Source organism: Pseudoliparis swirei, chromosome 15 (assembly GCF_029220125.1).
Source record: "Pseudoliparis swirei isolate HS2019 ecotype Mariana Trench chromosome 15, NWPU_hadal_v1, whole genome shotgun sequence".
In the NCBI taxonomy this organism is placed as follows: domain Eukaryota; kingdom Metazoa; phylum Chordata; class Actinopteri; order Perciformes; family Liparidae; genus Pseudoliparis; species Pseudoliparis swirei.
In genome coordinates this window covers 6,094,588-6,121,588 of record NC_079402.1, presented here as the reverse complement: position 1 = coordinate 6,121,588, position 27,001 = coordinate 6,094,588, and the positions used below count along the sequence as shown (strand labels likewise).

Sequence of the window (27,001 nt, the reverse complement as noted above, 5' to 3'; positions counted from 1 at the left end):
CCAGAGTTTTCGGTGACTTGACAGAACGTTTAACGGATGAACCACGCACGCCACGTATTGAGACTGTGGCTCCTGAACAGGAGCTGAACGTTACAGCTTCCAAAGCTCAATAAAGGGATGTCAGACCAACACAGTAAACATTCATAAAGCATAGAGCAGTAAAACAGTAGCGCTCACCTGGTGGTCCATGGAGCTTGGCTTTTTTCACTGCAACACAAAAACAAAAACAACGATGAGGCAAAAAAACAACGTTCCCACTGAAACGTGATTCTTTCCGCATGCACGTGATGTTTTGAGTGCAGCGGATGGAAAAGGAAAACACTTCTGGCCGCGAGTCATGAACAGCGGACAAGATGTCGTGTTATCGAGGCCTGACAAAGCGGAGCCACTCGAAACGCTTCGACAGCCCCAAAAATGAATAAAATACATCCAGAACTTCACTTATTCCCCATATGCCAAAACTTCTGCTCAAGCTCACGGAGGGAATAGTCAGGGGGGTGGAATTGTTTAATGAATCAGAGCAAGTGGGTTGTCACATTTGAGAGCTGTTACGTGACGCTGAGCGGAACACAGTACACTTCGGATCGTTAAATAAATAAATATAAATAAAGAAGCATAAGCCTGTGTCCAGCTGTGTCACAGAATACACTGGCAAAAGTGGGCCAGGGCAGATGGGTTTTAAGGCATCAAACCACTTGAATAATACATACATACAAAGTAGGAATGTCTGGCCAAAGCTGCAATGACGTAAAACCTCAATAAAACATATTTAAGTGGGAAAACAAGAATGGTTATTTTAAAATCATCTTTTAGCCCTTTGATACATAGAATAAACTTTATGTGATTGCAGAGCGCTTTGCAGGGGATTAATTTTGATTGCTGTGGCGGGGATATGTGTTCAGACATATAAACTCATAAAGCTCCGGAGCCCCCGCGGTGGCAGATGGGCAGGGCGGGATGATGCAGGCACAAATGAAGCTTTCATATTTTCATGTCTCGCTCTCTCGCTCTGCGTGCATGAAAACAACGACGTAGGAGGCCGGACTATTTATTCGATTTCCCGATTTTTATTATTTTAGCCACAAAAAAAAAAATCACAGTGTCACCTTTTCTGGGGGGCGCGAAGGGCGGGGGCAGTGGTCAAGAGGGAAGGAAAAAAATGCGGAACTCGTCACTTCTTCCAAAGCATTTCCTGTCTGGTGCTGTGAAGCGGAAAGGGAGCAGTGGAAATGTGGAGAGAAACCAGCAGTGTGATATTTTCTTTGGCTTTCCACGGAGACCTTCACAAAGTGAAGGGCCATAAAGCATGGGGCCCCCATTGTAGTGGAAACTGATGCTTGGCTCCATGGCTTTAGAGGTCATTTAGCTCACTATTTGGCAGGGCGAGTTGCACGTTTACCCTGTCAACCTCCTGCTTTTTCTTCCCTTTGTTCTTTTCCCATCATCCTGTTATTATTGTATGGTTCACAAAAAAATGTCTCCTTTGATTGTTTGAGTTAACATTTCACAAGAGCATATGAAAGAACTAACTAGGAAATAATCATTATAAAAATATTATATTTACACCTTGTGAGTTAACCGTCTCTGACTCTTTAAATATACCTGACTGACATGTATATTTTTCATTTTAACATATTTAAATGCATTGTACATAATTAAAAAAACGTTTTTTTAAGTCCTTAAGAAGAAAGAAAAAAAACCCAAAAGTGGGACTGTTTCAAAATAAAGGGACTTCGTCAGCTGGAGGGTGAGCAGCGGCAGGACAGTACGGGAACAGGAAGTGACACCGTGGATCTGCTACTGTCGCAGGCAGCTTCCTGCTTGGATCTGATCAGTGGAAGAGGCAGGGAGGGAGGGAGAGAGAGAGGGAGCAACAGATGGCCAGGGGATTACTCCCACAATCTCTAAGCGCTCTGCCTCGTTCTCTCATAATTCCACGACTCGGGCCGCTCGCTACACGCCACCCCTCTCCGCCTGCAGCTCAGTCCTTTCTAGTTCTGCAGAGGGCCCTTCGGTTCTCATCCTCCTCCCATCACATTATTTTCTTGCGATATCTCCTCAACAGAGTCAACAGGCTTCGGCCAAACAGCGTTGCCGCAGCTGTGTTAACCGCTTTCCAATAACTGGAGTGTGTGACCGGGACAAAGAACCGCTACGTCACCGTTGGAGTGAAACTAGCTTGCTCGTTTCGTTTGTCAACACAAGAATTGGCGCACACACAAAAAAAGGCGCGGCGGTCCATGAGAACGAGCTCCGTCCATTGTGTGTGTGTGTGTGTGTGGACAACCGGCAATAAAACCTCAGGAACAATGAAAGTTCACTCATACCAAACGGGACTGAGAGAATTGTGACACCTGAACATGCGAGCCGGTCGATAGCGAACAACTCCTAGAAAACAGCTGTATTCACTCAAGTTTCTCCCGCCAAAAACTGAATTTTGCCCACGCCATGAAGATGTAAAAATGTATCTTTGCCCCTTACTAAGTTGTACTAAACAGAGCTTGAACGCATCGTAATGTTACTCAAAGCAACCGCCGTTAGACGTTAGCGGTTAGCCCGACGGCTTCTAACAGCTGACACGTCAACAAGCGCTCCTCCCGCCAACTTCAACGCAGACTTGTTGTTTGCAACGTAGCATTACAAGGGAGGCGGGGGGGGGGGGGGGGTACAAGGGGAATGAGAGTGCTGGCCTGGACTTGAAAATCTCTTTTCTCGTCTTCCGACCACTCAAAGCGCTTTAACACCACATGACATCATTCACACACTGATAGCAGGAGCTACCATGGAAGATGCCACCTGCACATCAGGACTATCTAGCATTCATACACCATAGGAACAGCCTGCTGGGGGGAAATCAGGGTTAAGTGTTGTGCCCACTGGGAACATCGACATGGACCAGCGGAGCCGGGGTTCGAACCACCGATCCTGTTATTGAAGGAAGACCCCGCTCTACCACCGAGTCGCATCACTTTGGGCAGATCACGACACCAAAATACCGACATCTGCCTCAATCCACAAGCGCCTTTCTCAAAAACTTGCAAGGGGCCTTATTAAGACCAAGACCGAGACCAAACCGTGACCACAAAGGCCGCCGTCCGATGGCCGCTGCGAGCTCTGAACCTGTATTCCGGGTCCAACCCTCTCCAGGGCCCAGGCCACGTGTCTGAGTCTGTACAGCTCTAACCCTGCTGCGTCACAGGGGGTCCATGTGAGTCACTACGTCCGGTCAGCCCCTGACCTGATCCACTAATCTGTTGTGCAAATACATCGCCATTGAGATGAGGCATCTCCTTTACCAATAAATAAGAAACATTGTAAAGCTGTGCAATCAGGGGATGAGTGACGTCATCGGCTAATCACGCAACCCCCTTTATCTCTGGGATGCATAACTTCTGCACTAGCCTGCGTTTGTCACAACCGTGATCAATTAAACGGACCGAAGCGCGTTCTCCCGAGGGACCACTTGGCACAATGACGCTTGATTGTCGGAGCGATTGGGCCGAACTCTCTGAAGCAAGTGGGTCCGAGCTGAGTTGACTTGCCTCCGTCGGGACCTTTTCCCTACGAGGAGCCTTTTCCTCTCTTCCCGGCCTGGTGTATTGAGCAAAGATGTCTTTTGAGGCGTGTTGTTGAAAATGTTTTCATAGAAACAGGTTTGTTTTTCTTTGAAAGAAAAGGCGACTGATTTTCTGTTGGTGCAGGTGATTTTTTTTTCTTAAAAACTTTTAGAACTACGGTCTTTTGATTGTTCTGACCGCAAATCTAAATAATAATAACAAACGTTTTAAGAAACAAGGTCCTCTGAATAATAGTGATCGGGCCCTAATAATAGTAATAACAACTTTACATTGTCATTATATATAATATGGTTAACGCGTCATTCATGAACCAACTTTTTTGACTTGTGTGCTCTGCTGAGCTTTGATTCTGTTCCATGAGTCTGTTCTGTGATTCTGTTCCATGAGTCTATTCCATGAGTCTATTCCATGAGTCTGTTCCGTGAGTCTGTTTCTTCCTCTACCTGGTTGTCACGATCCTAAAATTATAACTTCTATACATACCTGCCATAAATATCATGATAACAGAATTCAACACAATACCATAAATACGATACTGGTATATTTATCTACAGTAGTAATAAAATATAAAACATGATCGCGCGCTCTCTTAATAAAGTATCGGTGCTAAAAATATGCAAAATCATATCGTTTTTTAACGTACTGATACCTTGTTAGTATCGATACACCGTGCTACATGACAGCAGTAGATGTAGCGGGCTGACATTCAAGCTAACCTAAACCCCCAAACGCTGTAGACATCTTAACACTGATTGGCCAAGACGCGACACGTCCCACCAAATATGTTTTATTGAGAAGAGCACCACATCGCATGTTCTCCGTGTTTCACTCCAATCTCATAAACGCTGGCCGGTTAGTTGACCCCCCCCCCCCAAACTCTTCGGATCTACACGATTCACGTGGAGTTTGCAGGTTTGTTATTTTATATAGCCCAATTTCACAAATTACAAATTTGCCTCAAAGGGCTTTACAGTCTGTCCACATACGACATCCCTGTCCCAGGACCTCACATCGGATCAGGAAAAACTCACACAAATTAGAAAAAACCCTTTCACAGGGAAAAAAGGGAAATTTAAATTTATTTAAATTTGTAAACAGGATTTATGGAGGCTGGCTTCACACTAAATGTTGTGTCAATTGAAACTAGAGAGATACAGACACAAAAACACAATCGCAAACCCGAGCATCGTTCTCTGAACACTAGCTTTTCGTCTCTGATGCTCGATGACATCTCGGGGTCCGGACACCAAATAGTCCACTCTTCGGACATCTATTCATGTTTTATGTTCTTTATTTTTTGTATTCGAACATTATTATATTTATTGTGTTTTATAACCCATTGGGACAGCTAGGATGGCTGACTCTATCCCAAGTCCTGTCACGGAGTTGAGCCCAGAGCCGCGGAGACATCAGCCTCAAAGCGCAGCTGTTTCGGGAGGAAGGGGGGAGGGGGGGACTCAGAAGAACGTCTACAAACAGAGGGATGATGAAAGGATCACTTATGGACCCATCACCAAACGTGGTAGAGAAAGCCACCGAGTGTGACTATGAAGGTCTGCGCTGTTAAAAGTGCTCCAGTGGTCTTCACCCAATGCTTCAACAACCCCCCCCCGCTCCCTCTAACCCCCCCAAAAAAGAGTGTAGGTAGGTACAGTGCTCCCTGTCTGGTTTGATCTCCTGCTCTGTACTTGGCACTGAACAGGGTGTTGCATAACGCGCTTTGCTGTGGTGAAGGATGCTCAGGCTTCTCTTTAGTGTTAACCCGCCCCGGCCTCATTTGGTTTAGTCTTGTTATTACCCATAAACGTGTCCGTGTAAGGGAGACTTTGCACTTGTTATTATAATTATTTGGCCACAGACAAAAAAATATTAGATTATTTTGCAATGTTTTCTCTCTAATGGAATAGTAAATCTTTGTCAGTCACGGCACACATATGCATCAAAAACGTACTTCTATTGTGGGTGCTTTTTCTTAAAAAGGGACAGTTCCACTAGCAACTACTGTGGAGTGAAAATATTCCCCAAGTGAAACCACTCACTACAAGGATGGTCTTGATTTTAGGAAAGAGACATTGCTGTTGATATATTTTTTTGTTAAATGTATATTTGTGGCACTTTGAGCACCACAAGCACATTCTATATATTATATTGGAGATAAGGCAGGCATGTCTGCTGGCAATATCTCCAAAAGCTATAGGCAACTCACAGCAAAATAAATATAGCTGGATGTAAAGCACTACATGGGGGGGGGGGGGGGGTTTAGTTTTTTGTAATCAATACATTAAATGGTTTGTCTCTTTATCCATACCTCTCATATTAAACTCATCATCCGACACTGATAATACAATATGATCATGGCTTCTTTGTGTTGTTGTTGTTGTTGTTGTTGTTGTTGTGATGTGTCAATGTCAATACACCAGGGGATCAGTGGTGGTTCTTTTAACAGCTGGTATGGCAGTCGATGGAAAGCCTGGATCAAATAGAGCCAACATCTCCTAGTCAGGGAAAACAGCTCATGCTTTTTATTCTCCTCATGAACAGTGGAGGTTAATAAAAACATGTTTTTAAAGTTAAATCCCGACAGGACAAATGAAGGTTGCGATTCACTTTTCTTATCCATAAAGGGGGCTTGTGTCAGAAAACCTGCTCTGCGAGATTTTACTGACATTCACAGATTTAATTAAACAAACTCCGCGTGGAACTTTTACGTTTCCAACACTTCGTCTCGCTTTTTGACCTGAATAAAATAAATGACATAAAAGGAGGTAACGTCGGACTCACCTCGGACACACAGTAACGACATGGCAACGCGCTCGTTCTTCCAGCCACAGGTCCAGCAGTTTCACGCAGTTTCACGCAGTTTCACGCAGTTTCTCGCGGACCACTCTTAACAGAGATTTACTCCGCCCGCGTTCGGTGCCAGCGGAAAAAAAGTCACTTTGCGAAACGCCGGACGGCTCCGGAAGGCTGTTCACAGGTGGTTTCCCGGTGCTGAACTCGGGCAGAGAGCGGCAGCCCCCCGCCACGGCCACGCCATTATTAAAACTCTCATCACAGGTTTAGCGACTGACGGAACAACCTGAGGGCACGGACTGGAGGGGGGAGGCGGGGTCGAGGCACCTGTCACTGGGCCTCCGTGGATATCCAATCAGAATGGAGTATCGCGCTGGAGGGCGGAGCCGTTTAAAAACACCAGAAATCTGACCAATCAGGTCACGTTGTAACTCCTGTAACTTTGTTTTTATGCTTTTTTTTCTTTTCTTCTCCTAAATGTATCTTCATGTGATTGTGAATAGCTATGAATAAAACAATGTACAACCTTTGACTTATCTGCACCACATGTACGATCGCTGATTTCTTAGTTTCACAATTCTCTTTTATTTCTTTAATTATTCTCTAAATAAGTTTTATTTCTGTTTATGTATTTTCTATCCAGCATTACTGTAAGTGCATGCATCACGTTACAGTTGCTGCAGTATGTAAAAACTAAATGTGTGTGTGTGTCAAGTCAGGTCAGGATTATCAATCCCTCCATGACAAAGAGATTTACAAAATAAAAGCAGCTCACTCAATAATGAATCACCAAAAATATAAAAAGAAGTCATACACTAACACTCTAAGTGCCCCATGTAAAGGTTCCTTATACACATCCATGATATGAAACAAAAGATCCCACACAACAACGATAAGCTACATTGTGTAAACGGGAACAACCGCAGCAGTCAAGACCAAACCAACAGCGCTACCCTGTGTAATTAGTGAGTCACTAAATGTTGGTCCTGAGGCCTTCATTGAATCGTTTCATGGAAAGAGTAACGAAGTATTTAAAGATGTATCTCACTCTCTTTTGCTCTTTCCCCTTTTCATCAAACGTGGGCTATTTGAAAATGTGATAGAATTGTTAATGATATTTGGGTAAAATGAACAGTATTGTATTGTATTGTTTAAAACGTGTATACAGTACCCACAGTATGTTACTGCAAAGGTTTATGGGAAAAAGCTTTATATCGATTTTGTTTCTTCCCGGTTTGTAGTGAGGTGCCCCACTTGTGTTGTTATTATATTCAGATAAACATGAACAAGTATACTGTGCAGCCTACAAGATGTAAGGCGACAGACAGAAATGCCTTATGAATAAGGACTTCACTTCACTTCAGCACAGAATATACAAAGTCTTATCACCACAGAACGCCAATAAAACAACTCACTACTCTGTAAAAAAATATTTTTTATTTATTTACTAACTACAACAATTCTGGAAGGAAAGAAGAACATGCGTGGAATGTATAAATAAATACATTGTTTAATTCAAAGTGTAGTAAGCTACAATTGGTCGTTTATTTTTAACCAATCAGATACTTAGCCTAATGGTTCCTACCGCTAATTTATTATTATCATTATTGTTATTATTATTCTAAGTAGTATTAGTAGTAGTATAATTAGTCGTTTACCAATATCCTGCTAGCGGAACCTTAGCGGGTCCGTTTTTGCAGCCCGCACTGACGGACTTCTTCCTCGTTGCACCACCGATGTAACGTTCATTTCCTGGCTGGTTGAGGGTCACACATATGAATACAGAGTTTTCGTGGAGTTCAGTTTCTACGCGGCCACTGAAAGTACTTTGAATGATGTTACGAGCGCTTTGTCGGACCGGTGGTGCCCTTCTGCAGGTAAACTGAAAGTATTATCCTCATATCCGGTTCGTTAGCTCGCGCGGACCTTCTGCAGGACGGCTCTGGTCCAGCCGGTACAGTGGGTGTCATTCAGCGCGCGCCGGAGTGTTAATAATCCACGAAACGTTGCACTCCGTCCCGGTAGAAGCACCACTCGGTCAGCATAAGAAGCGGACCGCTGACTTATCGTCACCATTCACCCTGCACAAGACATGTACTATTATGATGTGTTATACACCTGTACAGTGTTGACCTATATAATCAATAACGTTCTTATAATAACGTGCGCCCTTAACTCCGTGCTGTATTTTAAAATACATAATTATATTCAGCAGCTAAGAAGAAGAATATTATTTATTTTATTATGTATTATATTTCAGTGTATACCGGCCCCCTCCCCGAGTTTGTGTGTATGCGTGTGTTTAAAATAAATATTAAGCTTACGATACAACACATATCATCGAAACAGAATTGTGAAAATAACTCTTGTTTGCGGTCCTATTTTTATTTAGCTTTTTTTAAAACAAGTGACATCAGAAATTCAGAATTGTTGCAATCATTTTGGTTTGAATAGGGTATTCTGATTACTTTCTTTTTTTTCTTGACTGTTTTTATTATTATTCTTTCTTTTAGCAAACCCAGCGGGCTGCCCCGAAGTTATGGGTCACACCAGCCCAGCAGCGATGGGCGTCCAGCCTTCCCATGAACACCGTGGTCCTGTTCGTGCCCCAGCAAGAAGCCTGGGTGGTGGAAAGGATGGGTCGCTTCCACCACATCTTGGAGCCGGTATCTACCACGTGTTTTCTGAGACGATTCCTGTTCAAATAACGGCAAATATTTATCGCGGGGAATAAAGACCAAAAAGCGTGGTAACCTTTTTATTTATTTTTCTCTCTCTTGTTCTCTTTTAGGGTTTAAACTTCCTCATACCTCTACTTGACCGAATTCGCTACGTGCAGAGTCTCAAAGAGATGGTCATCAATGTCCCGGAGCAGTCGGCGGTATCTCTAGGTGAGGGATCAATACATCCGATCGAAATTACAAGCGCGAGAGAAGTTAATAGACGTCCAGTTTATTTCAAGTGATTTACATCTTGTTTATTACAGATAACGTGACGCTGCAGATTGACGGAGTGCTTTACTTAAGGGTCCTCGACCCGTTTAAGGTACGCCGCGCCGCAATGATTGTCTGCACCCTCGTGTCATTTTTTAAAGTCAGATCTCCAGTAATAGACTCTCGTTCATCTCCCAGGCCAGCTACGGCGTCGAGGATCCAGAATACGCCGTCACACAGCTGGCACAGACCACCATGCGGTCAGAGCTGGGCAAACTCACGCTGGACAAAGTGTTCCGGGTAATGACAAACATCTGCCTACCTCTGCAGGCTTAAAGTGAAAGATCTTACAAGCACTTTAGATATTCACCTTTTCACTCATTCATTTTCCGTCTTTTTTTTAAGGAAAGGGAGTGTCTCAATTTCAACATCGTCCAATCCATCAACCAAGCGTCAGACGAGTGGGGGATCCGTTGCCTCCGTTATGAAATCAAGGACATCCATGTTCCCCCTCGTGTCAAAGATTCCATGCAGATGCAGGTGGGGTGAAAAGAATGAATGAATAAGTGAATGACATCACCGACAGACATACTGTTCAACTTTGACACATGCAGAGAATTGTGAAGTGGCCCCAAAAGAAGCGCTCTGCGAAATGTAACCATATCATTTTTTTATTTTGTAAGTTTCGCATTGATGAATCAAGATTGTCTTGTGTGAATGTTGGACTTGTTTTTATGTTGATGGTCTGTTTTAATCTTGTTTCTGTCTTTCATGCTTTTATCTTTTATTCTGTATTATTTTATTGTAAGGTGACCTTGGGTGACTTAAATGGCGCCTCTAAATGAAATGTATTATTATCATTATTATTTTGGCACACTGCAATAAACCCACTATCTTTAGAGATGCTAAATCTTCTTCTCGTACTTGAAGGCTTTCATACAGACCATTTATTGCCTTAAGCAACAAATGCAACTTTCTAAATCCTTTAACCCTTGTGTTGCCTTCGGGTCATTTTGACCCGATTAAATATTTAACCCTCCTGTCGCCTTCGGGTCAATTTGACCCGATTCAATGTTTAATGTCGGTGTTCTTTCGGGAGTCAACAAACAAACATAAAGTACCTCACACTTAAACTTGGAAAACAATATTAATTCTAATAATTTTCTGGAGATTTTAATAGCTGGGGTCATATTGACCTCAAGGGTAAAATATGTTAGTAAATATAAAGGTAACAGGAGGGTTAAACATTGAATCGGGTCATATTGACCCGAAGGCGACAGGAGGGTGAAACATTGAATCGGGTCAAATTGACCCGAAGGCAACACAAGGGTTAAAGACATGCTTTAAAAGAAAACCCCCGGTTTTTTTCACACACATTTAAAAAAACATTCTGCTCTGTGCAGGTGGAGGCCGAGCGGAGGAAGAGGGCAACGGTGCTCGACTCTGAGGGGATGAGGGAGGCGGCCATTAACGTCGCCGAGGGTCGCAAACAAGCTCAGATTCTGGCCTCGGAGGGCCAAAAATCGGAGCAGATCAATAAGGCGTCTGGTGAGTTTACTCAACAGACCCGGTTTGGTTGTTTTATGTCTCTATATAAGTTATAGAACCCTGATCGATTACTTTGTTCCCTCCAGGTGAGGCCCAAGCAATCATAGCCAAGGCACAAGCGAAAGCTAAGGCTATCAGTATGCTGTCGGACGCTCTGGCGGAGCAGGTGAGGCAATATGTTCATGACATCACAGTCTTGCATCTTAAAAGTGAATTTTGACGAATCGTCTTTTTATAAAAAAAATTCCCCTACAGAATGGAGACGCGGCCGCCTCGCTAAGCGTGGCCGAGCAGTACGTTGCTGCCTTCTCCAACCTCGCCAAAAAGACCAACACCATCCTGCTGCCCTCGGACGCCGGGAACATCAGCGGAATGGTCACACAGGTATTTACACCTTCCATCATTTAATTATTTTTAATGTTTGGGTCATTTTTTTCTCATAAATTGTCTTTGAATCTAGACGTTGGCCTCACTCTCTCTGTGTGTGTGTGTGTGTGTGTATTCAGGCTATGACCATTTACGGCGCGTTGGCAAAGACCAGCCCGGCGGTGCCAGTGGCGGAGGAGAAGAAGAGCGGCGACTTTGGGAGCCAATCGTCTCAGTAGTGGAGGACTTGAATGACACGGAAAGCAGCAGAAGAAGAAGAAGAAGAAGAAGAAGAAGCCGTCTTCAGCTCCAAGGCGTCACTGTGTGTGTGTAAAGTCTCTCGTACCTTCTCCCGACAGGACAGAAGGGGAGAAAGCTGACAACTTCATAACCTTCTGGGATATTTTTTTTGCCTTTTTGGAGTCACATCTTTTACAAGAGGAGTTTTAATCTTCACTGACAATTCTTTATGCTCAGTTATTGTCAGATTTGGGGACTTGGCACCAGACTCTGGCAGGCTGACAACATGGAGAATTTGAATGCTTGATGATTCGGCCACTGGGTGAAAACAGTGTTGACTTTGATGTAAAGGGTTACACTTTAAGGGAGCAGTGTGTAGGATTTAGTGGCTTCTCGGTGGAGTTGTAGATTGTATCCAACTTAAAACCCCTCCGCTCACTTCCCCCCCTTCCCAAGCATTGTTGGGAGAACTACGGTGGCCTGCAGGGTCACATTAAAAAAAGAACCCCGCACGCAGCTGGACTACTGTAGAACAGCAGCACCAGATGGTGGACTCCGTTGAGAGGACCAGCGCAATATGTCGATATAATTAATAAGAAAAGGTTCTTTATACGTCAATTAAAAACGTAGTTGTAAATATGATATTGAATTCCTCCCAATAAATCCTACACTGTCGCTTTAAGTGCAATGTGTGATTGTGTTTATTGTTTTTTCTTTTTTCTCTTGCGACTTGTTTACCAGCATTCAGGTTCTGTTGGTATAGTAGTAACAGCAGGGTAATTACATGTTTATAAACGGCTTGTTTACAGCCATCGGTGGCAATTCTTCCATCTTTAGCGTCGTGGGAACCAGTTTCAGTCGCTACGTGGAACGTCTGGCTGAATGCCTCTTCATAATGGAAGGTGTCCCACAGTTTAGTTTATTCACAATTTGGCCAATGTTAGATTAAATAGCTCCCTGATCATGCATTTACTTAAATATGACCTAATTATATTCTAGATAACTAGCGGGTATACAAAGTCAGCAATAGGAACACACGGTCTTTTTGTCTCTTATGTCTTATGTCATATATATAAATATATTTATTAAATTACATGACTGCAAAGACAGAAAGTTAGTCTTTTTCCTTGGCTCGTGAAGTTAAGAGCGCTTGGTTTAGGTTTATGACCCGGGGTGTCATGAAAATATTAAATTATTTCAGAGGACTAAGTGTAGAATAAGTTGTCAGAAAATAGCTGGACTTTCTCAACTCTGTCTGAAAACAACTTTAAATTTGAGAGGGACTCAATTCAGCAGTGTTAATTTACCATGGAAAAATAAAAAAGGGTGGTATGTTCTGTATTAATAAATATATTATTAAAAGTGCCTCTTAAATCTGTAGAGGGAGGGAACACAAATACCAGAGTTGGAATGGTGTTTGCATTTTAATAATTTATTTTATGTACGTCTTGTACGTAATAGCTTACATGTGGTAGAGCATTACATAGAGAATAAATGGAGAATATGGAAATGACCCTTTAAGCTCAAACTCTTTAAGCTCTAAGGTAGTGGAGTTCTATTGTTTTTGTCTTGCATCCCAAAACGTACAGAAGCAGTAAAGTGTTATTTTTTGCATATTACCATTAAACAAAATGTATTTTAATCAAATATATCATGTATTAATTATTTGTAAAAGTTGTCTGTGGGAAATGACGTTTATGACAACTATGGATTAAAAAAGTTTACAAATCACAGAATATTGAGTGAGTTTTTGATTCCTTGACAGTGACATATCTTTGCTTGTTTTCTCCTTCTTGTCACTGAGGTCTTAAACCCTCTTTTCCTCACAGACGGTGGGAAGCGTGTAGTTTGGGCTTCTTATTTAGGTTTTACGAATAAACAAAACATGTATCCATCCATCATTAGTACACTTTTGTCAATCAATTATTGAATTATGAAAAGAGAATCAAGGACGGCGGTTTAGAGAGCAGCACAAAACGTCCTCCTCTGTTTAGACATCTTATATACGATATCTGGTTGGCCAGTTTCCGAGAAAAGCCAGATCGTTTTTTAATTTTTTATCCCAAACAAAGTTGCGTCTGAAAGCCCGAGTTTACAGAGTAATCCATTTGGTGTTACATCGAAACCCGCCCGCCGCATATTTCCGCAGGGTTGCATGCGCGCTGAGGTTCCTATCTGTCACCAGCCACCTAATCTCATTGTACCGGAGTCCACATGAAGGTGAGGGAGGTGTCGCGCAGTTCTCCGTTCACCTGAGATACCTGTGCCCTCCCCCTCCCCCGCCCCCTCCCCCCGTATTTGTACACACAACGCCCCCTTCCCTCCGCCTTTGGTAGGACAGAAAACCCGCCTGCGACAAGGTCAGTGACGAGCGCGAGAGGAGCTAGCCGCGGCTAACAAACGTCAACTTATTCACCTTCTCCTCCTCCTTAGGTTATCTTGTTATTTCCACCTGTCACGTCCCGACAGCGCGTGCCTTGGCGTGTTTCGGGCTAAAGTAGGAACGTGAGGTCGCTTGTCAATTTTACACGCCACTGGCGCGAGATTCTCGTATAGCAGGTGCACAGTTCATTTGACTTTTTTATTTTTATGTTCTTATCTCGTGTGAAACAAGTGTGCTTGTATTTTTTGTAAACATTTTTTTTAATCTTTTAACCTGTACTTCTGTGACCTCTGCAGGATGAAGAGGCTCCCGGTGCTGTGGCTGCTCCTCTGGATCTGCGCGGTGTACTCCGTGGGCATCTACCTTTTCGTCGGTGGCTTCCTGCTGGTGAGGCTGGAGGTGAACAGGACCAGCACCTGCGGGGACGTGCTGCAGCCCGGAGAGGAGTCGGCCGACTTCTGCCGCGTGCGGCCGCGCTTCCGCCGCGCCGTCCTCCTCATCATCGACGCCCTCAAGATCGACTTCGCCTGGTTCGACCCGGACAACGCCGCGCCGCGACCTTACGAGAACAAGCTGCCGGTGCTGGAGGAGACCGTCGCGTCCAGGCCCGCACACAGCCGCTTGTACCCGTTCCGCGCGGACCCGCCCACGACCACCATGCAGAGGATCAAGGGCTTCACCACCGGCTCTCTGCCCACCTTTGTGGACGTGGGCAATAACTTCGCGTCCAGTGCCATCCTGGAGGACAACCTCATCCACCAGTTCGGGCAAGTGGGTGAGTAGTGCACACCCTGAAAGTTTAAAAAAATACTGTAAAGTCTGTTCTGGATTTTAGATGGATTTAAAATATGAGGAATTGTATGTGTGTTGTATATCTTATTTAATCAGGGGGTTGGCGGTTCAATCCCCGCTCTAGTCGATGTGTCCTTGAGCAAGACACTCAACCCTGAATTTCTCCCTGTAGCTGTTCTATATTGTATGAATGTAACTTTAATACACGTATAAGTCGCTTTGGATAGAAGCAACAGCTAAATGTAATGAATGTAATATTTCAATTACATTTAATATACACACCACCTTTTTATACAGGCCGACCAGATCAAAGTGCCTTACAACAAACGGATTAAAATGTACACATAAAACAAAGCAATGCAAAAAATCAAGGCACATGAACAATACACTTTTTATTTATTCGGTATTGTCTTTTTAACTGAGTTAAAAAAAATGTTTATATTGCAGAGCTTGCGTCTCTTTATAGTTTCGGCTTTGAATTGTATAATTCTGGTGGTAAAGCTGCTGGTTTTCTTCTTTATGTGATAGTTTGTATTAATTAGACATTTTTAAACACACAGACAAAATTATTTGTTCTGCTCGTATCATACTTAATTATACCGCAACATCTATTTAAAGGGTGTCGGAGCGTTTCAGGATTTATTCTGTTTGAAATGTGTGTGTGTGTGTGTGTGTGTCTACACAGGCAAACGCGTGGTGTTCATGGGCGACGATACCTGGGAGAACCTTTTCCCAAAGAAGTTCCACCGCTCTCTGCCCTTCCCCTCCTTCAACGTCAAGGACCTGCACACGGTCGACAACGGCATCCTCCAGCACCTCTACACCACCAGTACGTGTCCACGCCTCAAACTCCTGTGCTGTCCTTGTGCTGTGCTTGTGCTCACGTCTCTCCGTCTGCCCCGTGCCTTTTGTTTTTTGTTTGTTCTGACAGTGGTGGGGGACGATTGGGACATCCTGGTTGCCCATTTCCTCGGAGTAGACCACTGCGGTCACAGGTTCGGTCCCGACCACCCGGCCATGGCCGACAAGCTCACCCAGATGGACGGGGTCATCAGGTCAGGCTTTGTTTCCACATCCGTCGTCCCGTCACAGACACGCGATGTCGCTTTGCAACACGCTGAGACAGATAGTTGCTCATCAAGGAGTAAAACTAACAATGGCTGCAGTTGATTGGTTTCCACGCCCGAGGCATCGTGGGTTTTTTTTATTGCAGGAGCCCCCGGAGTTGTTCTCTGACCACCCATGCGTGCATCTCCCCTCCCAGGTCTGTGATCGACCGGCTGCAGAACGACACCCTGCTGGTGGTGATGGGTGACCACGGGATGACGGACACCGGGGATCACGGCGGAGAGAGTCAAAAGGAGACGGACGCGGCCATCTTCCTCTACAGTCCCTCCCCCCTGTTCTCCACGCCGCCGTCCCAGGTTGGTGGGAGAGGGGAACGGTTGATTCTTAACGTGAGGTGGTTGATGTGGTCATTTTTATTGAGTAGTCGAGAACTCCGTAAGATGAGTTCCAGGCCAACAACTGATGAGTTTAAAGGAAAGATTTTAGTGCATTTTGAGAACACGTTTATTGGAGAAGACAAAAGGGATAAAGATGAATGTAGAGAGATCTGTTTTAACAAGGACACATTTTATACAAATATTAAACGTCAAACCACTTTGTCCACAATAGTTTTGTTTTTTTCACGATCTGCCGGGCAGTTTCACAAAGTGGCGTCTGGCAACAGTTTTTCTCTAATTTTTTATTATCTTATATTCATTCATCAACCTCTTAACTACAGCTGGGTCACAATCACAACTAAAACTTTGCCAATGCTGAGTAACTTGAGTGAAACTGCACCCCCGTGTGGCCACAAGTGGTAACTTAATTGCAAGAGAAGGGAATATCGAATCATCTTCATTTCCGAGTTGAGCAGAAAGAAATCATGAAGTCAGTGAACACATCACATAGCTTCAGTGAGACGGACCTCTTTTCAAAGTTTGCTCACATTAATTAGCCACTGTCAGCTGCTCGTCCTACCAGACCAGGTCAGGGTTTATTTTATGAATTCAACTTTTCATTTAAATCATTTGTAAACCGGTAGTAAATGCCATTCGATAGTGGATATGAACCACCTCACAGCTGCTACATTTGAATTTTCTGACTAACCTGGCAAATAAAAAAATAAAAAAAAATCATAGATAATAGGAGTCGTCATCTTTCTTATTTACCTCACGTTTTATAGAACGAGCCAGACGTCGTGCCCCAGACGGACCTGGTGCCCACCCTGGCTCTGCTGCTGGGGGTTCCCATCCCGTACAGCAGTGTGGGGCAGGTGCTCCTGCCGGTGTTCGCTCCCCACGGGCAGACAGAAGGTGCAGTTGGAGGTCTCAGCCAGCTGGAGGCGCTGTGGATCAATGCCAAACAGGTAGTCTGCTCTTTCTAAAGAATTGTCTCAGACAAGGGACGAAAATGTCAATGTGTGTGTGTGTGTGTGTGTGTGTTTAATTTCACCTTTTTGTGACTGTCCTGTTTCTGAAGGTCAACCGTTTCCTGGAGACGTACTCCAGCATGGCCAAAGACATCCCCCCCGAGAGCGTCTCTCAGCTGAAGGCCGAGTTCTCCCGCCTCTCCTCCGAGTACCTCGCCACGGTCCGACAGGGCCGGCCCCCCTCCCCGCAGCTGGCCGCCTCGCTGCAGGCCTACCTCACCTCCGTCAGGGACACCTGCCGAGCCACCTGGGCTCGGTTCAACCCGCTCAAGATGGCCGCGGGCCTCGTCATCCTGGCGCTCGCCTGCCTGGCGTGTCTCGTCCTGTCCGAGCTGTCCCACGCGCTGCTCAGGGAGGACGGCCCCGGACTGAGGGGCCCCGTTGCCGCGGCGCTGGCGGCGGCGGTGTGCGCCGCCGCCGCCCAGTTGAGCTGGCGGGGCCGCGTGGAGGCGGCGTGGTGTCTGGCCGCCGCCGCCTTCAGCTCGGAGCTCCTCTTCCTCTGGCGAGCTCGCCGATGCGGAACGGCCGGCGCGGAAAAGAGCTGGTCGGTCGGCGCCGGCCGGCCGACCCTGCGGCGCCTCCTCGCCCCCCACCTCCTGGTGCCGCTCCTCCGCTGCGCCTCGCTGCTCTCCGACAGCTACGTGGTCGCAGAGGGGCGCGCCGTGACCTTCCTGCTGTTCTCCCTGGCGCTCTCCATTCCCATCCGGCTCAACTGGGACGGCCTGCTGCTGCCCCCCAGCCACGACCCCCTGAAGGCCGCGGGGATCCTGCCCCCCCCGGCGCTGGCGCCGTCGACGGTGCGGAAAGAAGGCGTCACCCTCGTCGCCTGCTTGGGGCTCCTCGTCGGCGTCCTCTACCTCTCGCTCTCCTTCCACGCCTGTCGGGAGGAGCAGGGCGCCTGCCAGCCGTCCCCGTTCCTCTCTCCCCTCTCCCGGTTGCAGGACAGCCGGTTGAAGAACCTCCACTACGTGCTCTCCGTCTGCGCCCTGGCCCTGTGGACGTATCTGCTGCGCCGCTTCCTCCGCCACTACGGCAACCTCAACGCCGCCAGCGGCACGGTGTTCGCGGCCCGCCAGGTCCTCCCGCTGCTGTCCGTGTGCCTGGCGCTCTCCTGGGCCGTCGGCGCCACTCCCGAGGACAGCTTCAGGAACCTGGCCCAGCTGATCGTCCTGGCCCAGCTGGTCCTCCCCCGGGCCGCCTTCTGCCTCGTGGCGCTGGGGTCGTGCCTGATCTGGCTCGACCCGCTCACCGTGTTCACCAAGACCAGGGCGGCGGCGTCGACCCGCGGCCCGCCGGCGCCGCCGTGCTACCGAGCCAGCACGGGCATCAGCCCCGAGGCCGAGCTGCACCACCTCATCCCGCAGATCTACCAGCGCATGCGGCGCTCCCTGGACGACGGGGAGCTGAGCCGAGGCGCCGAGGAGGCCGGCCGGCCCGCCGTGGAGGCCTACGGGCTGGGCACGGTCTACACCGCCCCGCTGCTGCTGTTCTGCGGGCTGCTGGGCGTCGGCCTGCTGCTGCTGCACCCGGAGGGCATGGCGCTGTCTTTCCTCCTGCTGCTGCTGGAGATGGGCGCCCTGCTGCACATTCACGCCTCCTCCACCACCCTCAGCGGCCCGCGCGCGGCGTGCGCCGGTGAGGTTCTCCTCATCTCTTTCTTTCTGTGCTGTTGTTTGTCGTCGCCGTGATCTGATTTTGCGTCGGTCCCCCTCAGGTGGCTTCAACGTGCCCTGGACGACAGTGGTGCTGTGGTCACTGGCCGCCACGCAGTTCTTCCACGCCACGGGTCACCTCCCCACCTTTCCCTCCATCCAGTGGGGCGCCGCCTTCGTGGGATTCCCCGACGGACACACGGGCACCGTGCTGCCCGCCTGCCTCGTCGCCCTCAACACTTTTGCCTCGCACATCTTGTTCTCAGGTAGATTTTTTTTTTTGTAATTTTTTTTTTTAACCCTTGTGTTGCCTTCGGGTCATTTTGACCCGATTCAATATTTAACCCTCCTGTCGCCTTCGGGTCAATTTGACCCGATTCAATGTTTAATGTCGGTGTTCTTTCGGGAGTCAACAAACAAACATAAAGTACCTCACACTTAAACTTGGAAAACAATATTAATTCAAATAATTTTCTGGAGATTTTAATAGCTGGGGTCATATTGACCTCAAGGGTAAAATATGTTAGTAAATATAAAGGTAACAGGAGGGTTAAACATTGAATCGGGTCATATTGACCCGAAGGCGACAGGAGGGTGAAACATTGAATCGGGTCAAATTGACCCGAAGGCAACACAAGGGTTAAGTGAGTTCAATGTGACCCAATGTAATGCCCCGCATAACAACCAGAGTAAACTGGAGCCAGAGAATCCCGTACCAAAAATACAGGTTTTATTGATGATAGAATTTATAGGTTCATACATAAAAGTGCACAAACTACAAAGTAAATCATGGAGTGGGTCTAAACTGCACTTTCATGGATATCGGTGTAAAGTTAAATAAAAAACAGTAAAATAATCACACAAACCGTTCACGGCAAACACACAATAAGTGGCACAATAATAAAATGCCCATGTAAAATATATGACTCTAATCACTGTGTTTATCACTTCAGCCCAGCACAAAACCGCACAGGCTTAAATAAAAGCCGAAAAGAGCCCATGCAATTGACTTAAAAATGATACTAAAATATAATAAGCCTGGGGAAAACAGTGGTTGCTCCTTCAAGGACCGTTTAAAAACAAAAGAAACTCATTAATATAGAAAAGATACATGTACGAAAAACATGCATCGGGAGAGTAGATCTACCTCTCTATTGGTGGAACACAGACTCCTCCCCCAGTTGGAAGACAGGCAAGTGAGCTTGTTGGAGTCTTAAGCAGTTCCTCCGCGTGAACGTCCCTCACCGAACACGAAGACTGCTAAACACACATTTATGATTTAATACAATGAACTTACAGGATGATATCGTATTTCTAAACTCGTGCTTTTCGAACATGCACAAAAAGAAAAGGGAGCTCACCAGAAGAGTCCCCCAACAAGGCCTCAGCTGCTCTCAGGTGTTTGACTACCCGGGAAGAAAAAGGTCCAGCTGAGCTTCCCACCCCCCCGACCCCCGTTTGCCTGGGTCCTTAATTGCAGGCTGCCTGTGGCCCGCCTGACCACATTAAGACGAGGATTTACAAAATAAATCTGCTGTTGCATCTGCATAAGAAATATGATTGAGCTGGGACAAAAGCTAAAACCAATTATTAATCGGACTACATGATTAAAAAGCAAGGCTAATGCATATTTTCTATACCAACAACAACAAAATAATGACAAAAATAAAAAATGTTAGTTGTAAGTGATTTTTTTTTTAAATTAATTGTTACTATAGAACGCATGCAATACTAAATAAATAAATATAAAACATAGTGCAAATTAGAATTTTTAAAAAAAGATATCAAATCCAATGACGTTGCTGCTTTACGACGCCGGTCGACTCGGTGCAGGGGATGGAACTCTGACCTCTGACCCCCCCCCCCCTGTATGTGTCTCCTTGTCCACAGTGGCTTGCCCGCTGCTGCTCTTCTGGCCCCTGGTGTGTGAGGTGCGCGGGGGCCGGGCCGGAAGAGCCGGCGGGGAGGATGGGGAGGACGCCGTGATGGAGATGAGGCTGCGGGAGAACCCCCGGCACTTCAGCTCGGCCCTCCTGCAGCTGTCGACGCGCTACCTCTTCATTCTCGGAGCACAGGTACGTGCGTCGGCCCCGATCCATGCTGCGGCTTCTGTTGTTGTTCACGCTGCGCGGGCCAACTCTCTTCCTCTTTTCCTCAGGTCTTTGCGTCAGTCTGTGCCGCCGCCATCCTCAGGAGGCACCTCATGGTGTGGAAGGTCTTCGCGCCCAAGTAAGTGCCCGAGCAGACGCTGCGGCTCACGCCCGCTCAATTACAGCAGGGTCTGGACTCCCGCTGACGCAGGGAGGGCCTACTTACCCTAGACCAGGGGCGCTCAATACGTCGATCGCGGCGTAGTATTGGTAGATCGCATGACATTGACCCGCCCCCCTGAAATCTCCGCCCGCCCCCCTGTAACTTTCTATATAGCGCCAAATTACAGCAGAAGTAATTTAAGGTCCCTTTTCTTAAAGACGTCTTTGTCCTTTTATTAAACTAAACAGCCGTCTGTTATTGATCGTATCTCCACAGCAGCATGTCATTTCTGTCTCTACGTGTCGCGTTAACACTCCTCGGCTCGCCGTCTCGCGCGCCGCAGAGCTCCGATGCCGGCGTGCCTGCGCGCATCGGGACGGAGCAAAAAAAAAAGTCACTTGCCCCCTGCCCTAGACTGTAAGATACACATTTACATCTGTTTAACAGATTTAAAAAATTTAAAAAGCGGAATTCTTGGCTTTTTATTACCTTTGCATTCGAGAATGCGGAAGGTTATGTTTTGATCGCTGTGTAGTTATTTATTTATTTGTATGCGTGTTATTCGCATAACTCAAAAAAATATTAAACCGAATCGCATGAAATTTGGTGGGATGATTGGTTATTATCCGGGGACCGTTTGATTAGATTTTGGGATTGATCGGGTCAAAGGTCAAGGTCATGAAAAGGTACCAAAAAAGTGGCTGCGGCGAAGGTATGCCCTCTACCGAGTGCCCGTTCTAGTTAACTTATGTTATTACCGAAACCTTGAGAAATAAGCAAAACAAACAAATACAGCGGTCTTAAGCATTTTTGAATACGCTGTTAGTATATAAAACCTGAAAAATAGAGTTTTGGAGTTACAACTTTTTGACATGTCATACTGTTATGGCGGCGTAATGCTCAGCCGGTGTTAGTCCCGTTGGTCGGTGATATCATCTCTTGATGAACAGAACATTAAGAAAAAGATGGGCACAGTTGGACTTTGAATTGAAATTAGGCAGTCACAAAGCCGTCTTTTCTTTCTTTTTCCCTCCTTCTAGGTTAATGTTCGAGGCCTCGGGGTTCCTGGTGAGCAGCGCGTCTCTGCTGATCGGGGTCACATTAGTGCTGCGAGTGGACGTGGCCGTGGGCCGCTGGTTTAAGAGACTCATCCCCGATGCATCCAGGTAGCAGCGGCTGCTGCTGCTGCTTTACCACGGAAGCCCACCAGAGGTCACTGTGTCACAGAGGAAACGGACATGGCGGTGTCACTGTACGGTTTTTCTTTTCTTTTTTAACATGGATCCTTCACAACAAAACATTGCCATCCGTGTCTAGCGCAAGGAACCCGCGTCGCTCCCTTTTTTTCGAGGGCTGCGTCGAGCATTACCGACCGCCTCGCCTTCAGCCAGAGAGACTCGAGGAAGATCAAACGATGGACTGACCGATGGAAGACGACAAGCTTGTAGACCCGCCTCGCCCCGCCCCAGCTCGTGAGGTTGAAGGCCTACACACGCGGTCCGAGAAGGAACGGCAGTTTCTGAATGTTTCTCTCCTGAACTCCGGTCCTCGTAACTTAGAGCGTGGACGGAACCTTCCGAGGACGGACGGCTTGCAAGCGTGTCACATTGCAGCAGCCCCAAAAAAATAGGGCTCTACTAAATGCATGCGGAAAGCCGTTTACACTCGATACATACAGCAGCGACAGCGGTTGCATAACAAATTGGTCTGTTACAAGTTGAATATTATTAAGAGAGAAAAAAGAAATGTAATAAAGGGAAATAAATGACCAATTTAGTTTTAACAACCAAAGCCAATTTGCCACCCGATGTCTGGAGCTGCTTCGTGATAAATTTGCAAGCAGATCTGAGCCATTTGGTGGAATCCATCCCAAGTGCTGGAGGAACGTTTTGTATTTTCAGGATTTGTTGAAATAACCAGCAGATCTGGTTACTGCCAATTCACATAGTATTAACGTGAACCTTTTGTTTTTTCCTCTCCAGAATTCTTGATCTGTTCTGATTTTAAATTTACAATTCAGATTATTTAATAACTACTGATGCACTTGGGGGAGAAAAACCCCTCAAATTTAACTTTTGTCTTAACGAGGCGTCGTACATCTTTTCTCTGGAATAGGTGCATTCACCCCCCCCTCCCCTCTCCACCTTCTGTATGATGTCATTACATTAAATCCAGCACTTGCCGACAGTTGATTTTATATTTCTTGCAGGAGGTCCGAGTCTAAAGTGAGATCTGTTACTGCCGTGCAGCTCGAGCTCATTGGCTAACGCTGGATGTTGAATCGGCTGCAAAGCAATATGCACCGCTGGTCGTCCGGGCTTCGGAGCGACGCTTCGGCGAGGTTGCGTGATGATGGGGCACTTTTTATTTTTTCCTGTTCTAAAATGTTTAATATATCACTATTTGATGAATTAGGGTTTTTTTTTTTTTTTTTCATTCTGTAAATTTTTTTTAATGTAATACAACTTTTTTTACATGTGACGTCTTGGCCTCGCTATGATTTTTAGATCAATCTTCAGATTTGCCCTTTTTGCGATTTCTGGTGCGTTTCCCGTTTCAACTTTTATGGATGGTTTGCAGCACAGACTATTCATACGCTGCTCAGAAGTGGTATTTAATGTTTCGCTTTTATCGATCCGGGGTCTTGATGGAGGAGACGGCTGCTGCCAGGAGTTTTTACTGCCCATCAGTCACGGAGCTTTATTCATTATTCACCGGGGCTCTTCCACATTCCCGCTTCCCATAAGTCGTGAAGTCGTCAAACCGCTCACTTCTACGAGTGGTCAAAGGTCAGGTGATATAATAGTGTAGCTTTTCAAGTCCAAACAACATGGAACATGGTGGTGAGTCATGAGTCAATAAATGTTTCCTGAGTCAATATTCAGTGTCTTTATACCGTATAGAGAGCTGCAGGAGTGAGTCCTAAAACTAAGAAATGAGTCAGCATTTTTGCACTTTAGGTTTACCTCAAATAGAAGTTAATAGTTTTGGTGTTCGATCCTCAATGTAAGCTTCAGATATTTATAGTTTTGTCATACATCAGTAGATGCCCCTCTTGAACTTTCATGTATTAAATAAAGGTGTTTGCTAACGTTGGATTTGTACTTCAAAAACCAGAACAGGGATCATCTCTGAACAAATTGTGTAAGTGTCATGAACTTGTGTTTGCCACAGAGTTGATTTTCTGCAATAATTCAGAATCCAAAGAAATGCCATCGCATTGTGTGTTTTTTGTGTGTCGTCATATCGGGGAAACAGTGCGACAGGCCAATCAGCCAATCACGTGCCACGTAGACATGGCGATGACAATCTGACGAAGCTCAGAACCCAACGACAGAATGGATAAGTACGAAGAGTGGACCCAAAACTGCTCTAATGACCCAGACACACACATACACACACAGACAAAAGACATGGGGTTATTGTTTTGAAGCTTTGGATCTCTTCTGTGATACGTGCAGCACCACTATGACCGCGGAGCAGCTTTCATTGGAAGCATCGGCGCTCGTCTAATTGCTCCATCGTTATCAGATGAACGCGGCCTTTGGACAACAACCCGGGCATTTCTGCTTTTATCGGCTATTAAAAGACCAATTTTGTGTTATGGGGATGGAAAAAGAAGGAAAGACGTCCTCCGGCTGCCCTCTGATGTTTTGCACTTTTGAGTTCGGTGAGAATGGCTTCATCTTTCCATCGGGAGGGGGGGGTGCAGACAAACATAAAACTGTTTTGATGATATCCACCAGCGCTTTGTGGGGCTAATCTGAAGTGAAAGGATGTGCCGTCACGCCACTTAACTGATACAGGACCTGTAAAGAGGCACACTTTGAGTCCAGAAACTTGGTGTTTCAAAAGTGAGTTGTTACAGAAAGGAAGTTGTGTACATGCAACATGACATTTTTTTAAATTTCATCCAGCTTGTGTCGGCACACAAGTGTAAAAATAAAAATAAATAAAAAACATGTTAAACAATATTTAATGGTAACATTGAAAATCAAAAAGACGGAGTTTTAATTAAATAACACGTCTTTCTCTTACCTTTTTTACGAGCAATGAAACCCAACATTCTGCTGTTAGGACTTTGTCTCAACTCGTTTTGATGGTGTTTTCTTTGGGTGGCCGAGGGTTTTGCAGACGCTATTTATTTCAATTCAATTCAATTCAGTTTATTTGTATAGCCCATTTTCACAAATTACAAATTAGTCTCAGAGTGCATTAAGAAGCCATTTGTGAAGGATATTTGTACCCCCGGGTGGCGGGAATGGCGGACCCCTCTACCAGCGAGCACCACTGAGAGAGGTTATTGCTGAATGTAAATACATTGATTTGCCGTTGCTGAAAATACAGGCCACATGTAATTCATGAAAATCTTTGGGATAATGTAAAAAATAAATTAATTAATTAATTGAAAGAGAAGAAATGCTATATAATAACATGATGTGTCTCTGAAAGCAATATGGATGGCGACTTAAAGGTTCGACCTATTTTAACACGATGGATGGATGAAAAATGCAATTCAATAATGTCAAAATACAAACATTTCCAGGTAATCAATTCAGTTTATTTTGTATAGCCCATTGTCACAAATTACAAATTTGCCTCAGAGGGTTTTACAATCTGTACACATATGACATCCCTGACCTTTGACCTCACATCGGATCAGGAAAAACTCCCTACAAATAGAAAAAACCGTCTCCCCGAGGAGCATCCCTCTCCCCGGATGGACAGAAGCAATAGATGTCATGTGTACAGAAGGAAACATTACAGAGTGACAACACATTCAATGATTATGACAGCAATTAGAGTTACATAAACACATATAATGAGTATAACAGGCTGTATAAATAGTTTGTAGTAGTATGGACCACGATCCAGCTACATCACCTAAGTAGCATTTAACGATACTGATCACGGGAGGGGGGCTTTGTGTCTCAGGTTCTTGTTGCTTTTACAGCAAACCCTGTGTTCAGTACAGATCTGCAGATTCAGTAAAAAAAAGAATGTAAAGTAAAATATGTGTATATACAGAAAACCAGAGCCTAAAAACACAAAAGACACGGTATGAAATCAAAAGTCGTGCGGTGAAGATTGGTCTTCAGAAGCACATGATTAAGTCTGCAGTCTGTAGCTATTTCAGCTTCTCAGGGGTCTTTTCAACATCATTTTGTATTCTGCCTGCCTGAATAAAAATGCACTCTGCTCCGATAAAAAGAAAAAAAACCTCGAAGAGACATTTTACTCGGAGTTGTCTGTCTCTTTTTAATGAAAGAGCAAAACCGGAAAATTGTGTTTCTAGCTGGAGCTCCCGGTAAGAAGACAAATAATGTGTATTTCTACCTTTACCAGATAAGCTGTTGGTTCACAGCGGTGTTTGTTGAATTGAATTCCATGCACTTTAATTGGATTTGATCTCTATAAAGTATTTATTTGCAATCATACCTTGTGATGCTTGACACCTCCACCATTCTTACTCTTAAGGTGGGTTCACACCAAAAGTGTTACGAATTGTTTGCGTGAGTAGATCCCATAAGCAAAGTCAACGTACAGACGCGAGTGGTTGCGTTTGACGCAAATTGCGAGTTGCGAAAGCCAATCAGCGTTGAGACGCTCCGCCGTGAATAAATCTAACTGGCTGCTGCTACTCACGTCGTAGCGCTGGAAGCGGAAGTCATTCAGACGTAGTCGGTGGAAGTGACTGAACCTACGGGTGATGTTATGAACCCAAACCCAAGGGCGTTAGATGTTCCAACGTTTGTGGGATTATCACAACAAGTATAAAGCATAACTAGTGGTTATTTCCCCCGTGGTGGATGGTGAAAAATATAACTGCTTCCACGGGGGAAAGCCACGGAGACAAGCCCCGCCCCTCGCGGGAGTGAAGTGAAAAGCCACAAAAGGTCAAGTGCGTAAACTCACGAGAGTAAAGCATTGCGAGTAAAGCATTGCGAATATTCGCAACACTTTTGGTGTGAACGCGGCTTTAAACT

The 27,001-nt window shown here is 45.6% G+C and overlaps 3 protein-coding genes across 27 annotated transcripts in view; 2 read left to right on the top strand and 1 right to left on the bottom strand.

Moving 5' to 3' along the window:
• LOC130205452 (protein unc-13 homolog B-like) overlaps nt 1–6,617 on the bottom strand; it is a 71,546-nt gene extending 64,929 nt beyond the window's left edge. For 15 of the 22 annotated variants that reach the window (XM_056432827.1, XM_056432832.1, XM_056432835.1 and 12 more), the window contains exons 1-2: nt 6,360–6,616; nt 178–207 (exon numbers count right to left, since the gene is read on the bottom strand). In XM_056432827.1, the coding sequence (XP_056288802.1) occupies nt 178–207; nt 6,360–6,381 (52 nt within the window). In that variant the 5' untranslated portion in view covers nt 6,382–6,616. Of the gene's footprint in view, nt 1–177; nt 208–6,359 lie in introns of all 22 variants that reach the window. The other 7 variants (XR_008833919.1, XM_056432842.1, XM_056432841.1 and 4 more) reach the window with 3 other exon arrangements.
• A 1,495-nt stretch (nt 6,618–8,112) lies between these two features.
• LOC130205455 (stomatin-like protein 2, mitochondrial) lies at nt 8,113–12,140 on the top strand. The gene is made up of 10 exons (XM_056432855.1): nt 8,113–8,248; nt 8,885–9,037; nt 9,163–9,262; nt 9,358–9,416; nt 9,503–9,604; nt 9,710–9,844; nt 10,708–10,852; nt 10,939–11,018; nt 11,108–11,236; nt 11,359–12,140. Exons 1-10 carry the CDS (start codon nt 8,204–8,206, stop codon nt 11,455–11,457), a joined length of 1,047 nt encoding a protein of 348 aa, XP_056288830.1. The 5' UTR covers nt 8,113–8,203; the 3' UTR covers nt 11,458–12,140.
• A 1,515-nt stretch (nt 12,141–13,655) lies between these two features.
• Nucleotides 13,656–24,106, top strand: pigo (phosphatidylinositol glycan anchor biosynthesis, class O). 4 transcript variants are annotated; one of them, XM_056432851.1, is made up of 12 exons: nt 13,694–13,818; nt 13,892–14,017; nt 14,138–14,616; nt 15,319–15,462; nt 15,565–15,688; nt 15,898–16,057; nt 16,864–17,046; nt 17,160–18,744; nt 18,824–19,027; nt 20,652–20,836; nt 20,920–20,990; nt 22,055–24,106. In XM_056432851.1, the coding sequence occupies exons 3-12, from the start codon at nt 14,139–14,141 to the stop codon at nt 22,182–22,184; spliced, it is 3,264 nt and encodes a 1,087-aa protein (XP_056288826.1). In that variant the 5' UTR covers nt 13,694–13,818; nt 13,892–14,017; nt 14,138; the 3' UTR covers nt 22,185–24,106. The 4 variants fall into 4 exon arrangements, with proteins under 4 accessions (XP_056288829.1, XP_056288826.1, XP_056288827.1 ...); XM_056432854.1 differs by lacking the exons at nt 13,694–13,818; nt 13,892–14,017 and adding an exon at nt 13,656–13,678; XM_056432852.1 differs by lacking the exon at nt 13,892–14,017.
• The last annotated feature ends 2,895 nt before the right edge of the window (nt 24,107–27,001 follow it).

What these genes read in the sequence shown, in the direction of transcription:
- LOC130205455 (XM_056432855.1), top strand. Translation starts at nt 8,204, where the DNA reads ATGATGTTACGAGCGCTTTGTCGGACCGGTGGTGCCCTTCTGCAG. An exon ending in CCGGTGGTGCCCTTCTGCAG is followed by an intron (nt 8,249 to 8,884) that starts GTAAACTGAAAG and finishes TCTTTCTTTTAG; the next exon opens with CAAACCCAGCGGGCTGCCCC. An exon ending in GCAGTCGGCGGTATCTCTAG is followed by an intron (nt 9,263 to 9,357) that starts GTGAGGGATCAA and finishes TGTTTATTACAG; the next exon opens with ATAACGTGACGCTGCAGATT.
- pigo (XM_056432854.1), top strand. Translation starts at nt 14,139, where the DNA reads ATGAAGAGGCTCCCGGTGCTGTGGCTGCTCCTCTGGATCTGCGCGGTG. An exon ending in TCTTCATTCTCGGAGCACAG is followed by an intron (nt 20,837 to 20,919) that starts GTACGTGCGTCG and finishes TCTTTTCCTCAG; the next exon opens with GTCTTTGCGTCAGTCTGTGC. An exon ending in TGGAAGGTCTTCGCGCCCAA is followed by an intron (nt 20,991 to 22,054) that starts GTAAGTGCCCGA and finishes CCCTCCTTCTAG; the next exon opens with GTTAATGTTCGAGGCCTCGG.